The sequence below is a fragment of the Penaeus chinensis genome, chromosome 14, assembly GCF_019202785.1.
Source record: "Penaeus chinensis breed Huanghai No. 1 chromosome 14, ASM1920278v2, whole genome shotgun sequence".
Taxonomy (NCBI): domain Eukaryota; kingdom Metazoa; phylum Arthropoda; class Malacostraca; order Decapoda; family Penaeidae; genus Penaeus; species Penaeus chinensis.
The window spans coordinates 5,951,853-5,959,352 of record NC_061832.1 but is presented as its reverse complement, the minus strand read 5'-3'; the positions used below and the strand labels follow the sequence as shown (position 1 = coordinate 5,959,352).

The following is a 7,500-nucleotide window of genomic DNA, read 5'->3' as shown; positions in this document are numbered from 1 at the left end:
GATGAAAACCAATTCATATACAAAACATAAAATGAAATATGCATACATGACATTGTTTTAATGGAGATGGGATTAGCTCAACGTAATACTCACTAGCTACTCTACTATTTTTTTTTCTTTTTTTATTTGTCAAAGTTCACTAATTCAAGAAAAATATACTTTTTTCCTATTTCATCTAGTTATAAGCATGACACATTAGCAAAACTGAACTAAACGTGAAAAGAAAAGACTTTGCAGCCTTCATCGAAAAGATATACACTCATATGTCCAAGATCTGCTGTGCTTCATTTAAATGTCTATTTCAAATATGAACTATGATTTTGGGACTGGTCTTTCTGAGATGTGTCGAGAATTCAATCATTGTGTATATAAACCATGGTTTAAAAAATTCAGATGACTGCACATCATGCTACCCAAGAGCTAACATGATTAAAACTTTGACTGCTCACTTTAGTTAAAAGTTGTGTGATGTCTGTTGCCACCACCATATATCTGTCATCCCAATTATTGGTACATGTCAACAGAATGTTGCATGTTGACTGATTCATTCATTTTGACATGCTTGAACTCCAGATCTTGGGATGCATTCTCATATAAAACAAACTAGAGGAAAAGCAGTCAACCATGTGTGTATATATAAAAATATCTTCCATATTTAACCTTACAATATTTATCTGGTTATGCCTGGCTGACCATAATATACAAATAACCAAATAATACTTCAGGAAGCACAGATCATTTAGAAGACTTTGCACATCCAGCCTGAATGCTATCTCCTCACTCCTGTCAAAAAATATTACCAATATCTCCCACTTACAGAAAAAAATCCATAATGAGAAGACATACTGATTGTGACATCATCAGCATAATGAACATAGCTGGAAATACAGACAAAATTTCCATGGTGAAAATGATGTCTTTCAGGGAGCCAAATATGTAGAATATAAATATGCAAGATAAATGTCAAAGAAAGAACATACAAGAGGTAAAAATTATTTTCAACACAGACTTCAATCATAACAAAACAACATAGAAAGATTATGTGCTAAACTACCTCATCACTTCATTTATACTTGTTTCAGTCTGCTTATTTAGGAAGACTAAGACATGACCAGTACCTTTCTCAACACCATTAGCACAAGAAATAAGAGGACACTATATATAACAAGGAGGGATAAAAAAGAAAGAAAAAGGAGAGAGATGATTAAGATATCCCTTTCCATTTATCCAAATACTTCTTTGTTACACAAAGAACGCCACTTCATAAACCAGCACCATCTTGATTTCTTTTACTTCTTCACAACCAGATCCTCTGATTAATCTATCAAGTTCACAGGTTGGATTTAGTTATGCTCTTTATTCTTAAATACTCTTTCATTCATCCATCTATGATCCTTTTCATAAAATAAAAGCACATTTTAACCCAAGCACAGCTTCTGTTACTTAGTTGAAAAAAAAGAGATTAATATTTAAATACAAGTCAACATCCAGTAGCTATAAAAATTCAATAAACTGTAATACACAACCGTACAAGATGTATTAGCAAAAGGCTTTAAAAACGTCTTTAAAAAATTAATCTGTAAATGAGAGTCGTCTGCACCTCGCACGAAGAAGCCACTTTTCAGATTCTATTTCACAGGTCACACTTCTCCTTCTCTATTTCTTCCTGTCTCCTTCAGCGGTGTGAGGAGGAGGAGGAGGGAGAAGAAGCAGCTGAGACGACCCACTGCATGATGGCTGTGTCTCGACCCCCAGTGGAGATGAGTCGCGAGTCGTCGTGCAAGTACCCGACAGCTGTTACGTGACTGCTGTGCCCGCCATACTCATAGCATCGAGCCTGGAAAAAAGTAATTTAGATTGTTAATAGATGGACAAAGATTTTGAACATTCATAAAGATGCTGTAAATATTTACTATATTATAGCCCCTTTATGGAGAAGGGGCATATACAGTTATAAGGGTTACATTATGAACTAAACTGAACATTTTTTTATTTGTATAGAGGTTTGGTGCTTAAATAAAAATTATATATTTCATTATATATAAAGTTCCAAGTTTTTTTTTTCATCAACATCCTGTCTTTTGAAAACATGTTGTTCAAAACAAGATCCTTCTCTCCCATTTGTATACCCTTATAAGAAAAAGGATTTGGAATGCTGGTGAATTTAATATCTTGATTTCTTATATTTTATTTAAATTTTGTCTGTTAATACAGCATTCCATCTTTTTTAACATGTTATAGCAAATAGCAATATTGATTGGGGGGGAAACCCACTTTGCACTGTTTGCTATTACTAGTATCAATTACAAAAACTGAACACAATCAATATATTCTTTTCTAAAGTAGTTATAAATATACATGTGGTATACAGAAATGTATGTCTGTGTATTGATGTGTGTATGTATTTGTAACATCATCATCACCATCATCATCATCATCATTAACAAAAAAAGGATAACAAAAACTGATCATACCTTTTGATTGCAAGCAGGGAAGGCAAACACCTTCACTTTCCCAAAATCATCACCTGTCGCCAGCAATGACGACTGGTTGGCTTTAGCACAGGTGTTGATGTCTGTGCCATCAGCTCCCTCAGGCCAGATACCAAGGGTTGAGAAGTTGAGAGTGCAGGTGTTGCTTGCCCATTCCACATCTCGCATCTGCGATGTTTGTACAATTTGGCGGCACAGGCCAGCATTCCCTAGGGAAGAAAATTGAATATGAGCTGACAGAATTTGTATTATTTTTTTATATTACTGTAAACAGGTATCATATTCAGGCAAAGTTATATTGAGAAATCCAGTAATAGTAAGAATAGGCACAAAATTTAAGCATACACTTACAGAATAGCAGTTCATAATCGCCTGAATTTGACTGCAGGAACTGGCTGTCAGCAGACCAATCTAGATGAGTCACAAAACTTGAGTGACCCTGAAAACAGATTCAAAAAGGTTAATCCACAAAGAAACCCAGGACAGATGTGTACTTACAGGTAACAGTTCTTGAATATTTTCCAACATACACACTGTAAATCCAATAAAACAAGAAGAGTAATTCAATTTCATGCCTGGTGTACCCATAAAGCATAAAGTAAATAAGCCTTTAAAATCTACCATTGAAAAAAAAAAAAAAAAAAGGACAGAGAAAGGAAAATAACATCCCATTAGCATACAACACTAAAATAACAGTAATACAAAACCTTCCCACACACACCATCACATTCCAGAGTAAAAAAGCATTTGCAGAGGGACACACTCAGCTTGTATGCACTTGTATTAAGGGTAATAAGGTATGATGCTTACCACTGATGATATGCTTTGGTACCTGGCTTTTCTAGTCTTAGCCTTTAGTATGCATGAAAAGAGAAGCCTCATGATGGTTATATTGCGAGACAGAACTTTCACTCTTCCTCAAAGACAAAAGTCATACTAACAAAATTCCTTAATCCTAAGATAATCTAGAAATAGTTGCTAAAATAAGGGAATAAACATACCTGGCATCTACCAATTCTAGTGTACTTGCGGCAATCTTCTGATACTTGGTAGACGTAGATGTTGTTATCCCTTGAGCCTACAGCAAGATATTGTCCACTTGGAGAAAATCTGAGAACCTGTGTATGAAAAATTTATAATTACATTCAGGGAATTAGCAAACAAAAGGAAAGGCAATTAAATAATAGATTTTGATATCTAGTGCAAACATCAAGCTTACTAATATAACAATGACTGTAAATTATTTCTTATTCTTTTTAAACACCTTTTTGATTTTTTAACATACAACTTTACCATTGCCAATGATCAAACACATGTCAAACATAATATAATAATAATATTACCTGAATTGGCTCATTTCCATCTTGGTGCTGTGAATACATTTCTCGGGTTTCTGAATCCATGACGAACCAACGGCCACTGGTCGTACCGATGATTACTATTTCTCCATTATTGGAAAAGGCAGCAGACTGGGCGTGTTCCTGAGGCAATTTCAGAAATCAGTACCTAAGTTGCTTAAAAGCTAAAGTAACTTAATTCACACCTCATACAAATAAAAACCTCAGCAAAGGTAATAAGCTTTGCAATTTCCTCCAATACATTCCAGAAAAAAACACTTCTTACCCCAATGTCCTTGCTCCAAACAATAGTGTGAGCCATGGTGTCCCACAGGTAGCAGGTACGGTCATATCCCGCTGTCAGGAACTGCTGCTGGCTAGGGTGAGGAGCTAAAGCCCACAGTTCTTCAGTGTGACCCTATAGAGAATAATGATCATAATAATGATGATAACATTAAAAATAAGACAAAGAGGAAAAAGGATGACGAAGAGGAAGATGAAAAAGGAAAAGACAGGAAAAAGAGAAGAACCAATTAACTTGAATAGAAAATTGAATATGTGTCCTTACCCACTGCTATAATTGTCGGTTCAACTATCCTTCAAATCTCATCTCTTTGATGATGATAATAAGGATTAGGCAGAAAAAATAAACTCTCTTGAATGAATGATTCAGAATCTTAGGGAATTATGAAGCAAGGAAATTATGAAATAAAAGACATTTACTTACTTGCATAACTGGTCTAAGAGGAAAAGTGAATGTTCCTCCAAGAACACAATTCCTGGTCGTACCCACAACCAACTGTGTCCCTCGGCCTGAGGTAACCACACGTGGGGCACCATATTGCTCAGGAACCTTTAACAGAAAATTAACAGTAATATATTATCAATATCACTATAATGGATGATGATAATATAGTAACTATAAAGCAACAATAACAATAATTATATTGTTAATATCATTATTATTACAATAACTACCATTATCATTATCATATTTATATAAATCATAACAATACTAATATTAAGAAATACATTAAATATTATAGAATAGTTACCATCAATTTCAAGTAGAAAACAAACAATTAACAATAAAAAAACATAGGTTACCTCAATCACATTGCCAGTGCGCTCCAGATCACGATCCCATTCAATGATGCGTCCGTCTTTCCCTCCGGTGATGATGGCTCCATCCTTCTGCACCAGGATGGAGAACACTGGGCCCTCATGTGCTCCCCGAACCATCTTGCACACGGTATTGCCACCTATAAAACATTTACAGAGATGATGTACACTGAGGAAAAGGATGAAAGATTACAATGAAAGATTTATTTTACTTCCTCCATTTTTCAAGAAAATTTTGATGTTCTAATATCAAAATAAGAATCACAGAATCATCTTGAAGAAATTTTAAAGAAGGTCCTTCTTCAGTAATTCACCATGAGAATCCTTCCTGAAATATAATACTTAAATGTGATCAACACTAACCTCGTTGCCAGATGAGCAGGTTACCGTTCGAGTCACCCGAAATTACATTGCCTGTGTCGGTGAAGGAGATGGACGTGACATACTTGGGCCGCTCCCTGTTCTCAAAGATGCCCATTCGTTTGGCAAGCATCCCGCTCTCATAATTCCAGAAGGAGATGTGGTTCTTCCCGCATGTGATGATGGTGTTGCGGTCCACTGGGGAGAAGTCCACGGCAAGGACCTGATCAGCCGCACACTGCAAAATGATGACGAAGCATTAAAGGATGTGGAAGGTCATAAAACCAGAAATTAAACAAATCTAAAATCAAGTATATATTACCTCAATAAATAAACATATCACAATTCAAATACATTAATCACCCAAAAACACAGTACTACCCAAATGAAACAACCACAAACTCTAGACATCAACATATTCATCACAAAATATAAAAAGATAATGATGGAGACTCACTTTGGTTTCCAGAAGTTTGTAACCTCTCTCTCCTCGTGACCAATCCCAGACAGACATGTTGTGGTCGGGGGCTTCATCAACTGCTACCAGGAGACTCCCACCATCCTGAGAAGACAAAAAGTTAACACTTCAGAACCTATTAAAGTTCCTAGTTCACAGAGGAACAAATTTTTACAAATCTGGATTATTTCCAATTCTAAATTACAAATCATAAAAATCCAAGATAGAAATATGTTTTACCTGGAAACCACTATTTAGCAAAAAAATATGGGGGGAAAAAAGATAAAAAATAAATAAAGATTATCGCTACTGAACAAATTCTTACATACCGCTTTGGAGAAGGCCAGGCAGGCCACCGAGCGTTCAATATCACTGATGCCAATGACATGAAGGGTGTTGAGGCTCACGCTATCCCAGACACGGATGTGGGGCTAAGTATGGGATAGTCATTGAAAAGATTAGGCTTTGCTCACTAAAAAAAAAAAAAAAATTTAAGACATGCCCCAAAAAATAGACACATACCAAAAAGACACTTAGTGACGATGTAAAAAATACACTTATCACTGACTGATCCTTTTGCTACAATTAAACAAAAGAGATAAGATATCACACATATTAGGCATAACCAGAGCATCACTGCAACCACATTATATTTCCCTGAACTTAAAAAGCTAGGCTGCTTTATCCAGTGAAAATATCCACAGCTAAATTAATACAACAGTATAATGATGATAATAATATATTATTAAGATTTGGAGGGGAGGGGAGAGGGGAGAAAAATCACAAATAAAAAGGAGTAAAAGCTCATATCTATTCTAAAAGCAAACACAATAGTTTTACCCTGAAAGAATTTTATTTTAGAAACCACAGTAGTAATATAAAAGGTATGGGGAAAGTGAGATCTAAAACATGAAACTTTTTTCTAAATCTAGGTTAAAGCTCCAAGAGAATAAAAGGAGAAGAACTAGAGGGAAGCTATATAAAAATCACTACAATAAAGATGGCCTCTAGGTTGTCAAAACTTGAAGTAAAAATAAAGAAATAATGCCAAAAATAATAATGATAATAATAACCACAATAATAACAATAATAACAATAATATAAATAATGATAATAACAGTAATACTTGTAATAATAACAATAATAAAGAATAATGATCATAATAACAGTTGGTTGCCATATAATAAAGCTAAAAGTTTTCTGGGGGTAGAAGCATGAATATAACCAACATCATATTCTGTTTTCTTTTTCTCTCTCTGCTGTGCAAAATAAAGGCATGTGCCATACACCTGTCTTACATCTACCACTGCACATATGAAAATATGTACTTAACTTGTTCTTTAAAATAAATAACAGCAAAGATATTTTTTTCTTTATCTTCTGTATTTGTATTCAAGTATAGGTATTATATTTCCTTCCCTAAAATATTATGTGGCAAACTACCAAAATTTTTAATGAAAGCAACTATCAAAAATCACTAATGTACATGCAAGGGAACGATGCCTGAATCGCAGTGCAATATCAGTAACAGTGAGTGCTTTCAACAAATTTAACTACCAAGGATGCTGTGCTGTCCTCTGTACACTCTGTCAAATATATATCAATATATAATACTAATTGGTGCATCACACATCTAAAAAAAAAAGAAGAAAACAAAAGAAAAAAAAAAAGCCAGTGCAACACAAAGAAAAATGAAAACAAAAATAAAACAAAACGCCATGCAAAGAAGATA

At 34.6% G+C, this 7,500-nt stretch overlaps 1 protein-coding gene across 17 annotated transcripts in view; it reads right to left on the bottom strand.

The window, feature by feature from the left end:
- The window catches only part of LOC125032544 (echinoderm microtubule-associated protein-like 2), a 131,504-nt gene that overhangs the window by 273 nt on the left and 123,731 nt on the right, over nucleotides 1–7,500 (bottom strand). For 15 of the 17 annotated variants that reach the window (XM_047623744.1, XM_047623745.1, XM_047623750.1 and 12 more), the window contains 12 exons: nucleotides 6,098–6,199; nucleotides 5,769–5,873; nucleotides 5,315–5,549; nucleotides 4,937–5,091; nucleotides 4,557–4,682; nucleotides 4,116–4,247; nucleotides 3,836–3,973; nucleotides 3,494–3,610; nucleotides 3,303–3,344; nucleotides 2,844–2,931; nucleotides 2,475–2,701; nucleotides 1–1,837 (listed from right to left, as the gene is read on the bottom strand). The exon at nucleotides 1–1,837 is cut by the window's left edge and continues 273 nt beyond it. In XM_047623744.1, the coding sequence (XP_047479700.1) occupies nucleotides 1,676–1,837; nucleotides 2,475–2,701; nucleotides 2,844–2,931; nucleotides 3,303–3,344; nucleotides 3,494–3,610; nucleotides 3,836–3,973; nucleotides 4,116–4,247; nucleotides 4,557–4,682; nucleotides 4,937–5,091; nucleotides 5,315–5,549; nucleotides 5,769–5,873; nucleotides 6,098–6,199 (1,629 nt within the window). In that variant the 3' untranslated portion in view covers nucleotides 1–1,675. The remainder of the gene's footprint in view (nucleotides 1,838–2,474; nucleotides 2,702–2,843; nucleotides 2,932–3,302; nucleotides 3,345–3,493; nucleotides 3,611–3,835; nucleotides 3,974–4,115; nucleotides 4,248–4,556; nucleotides 4,683–4,936; nucleotides 5,092–5,314; nucleotides 5,550–5,768; nucleotides 5,874–6,097; nucleotides 6,200–7,500) is intronic. The other 2 variants (XM_047623741.1, XM_047623749.1) reach the window with 1 other exon arrangement.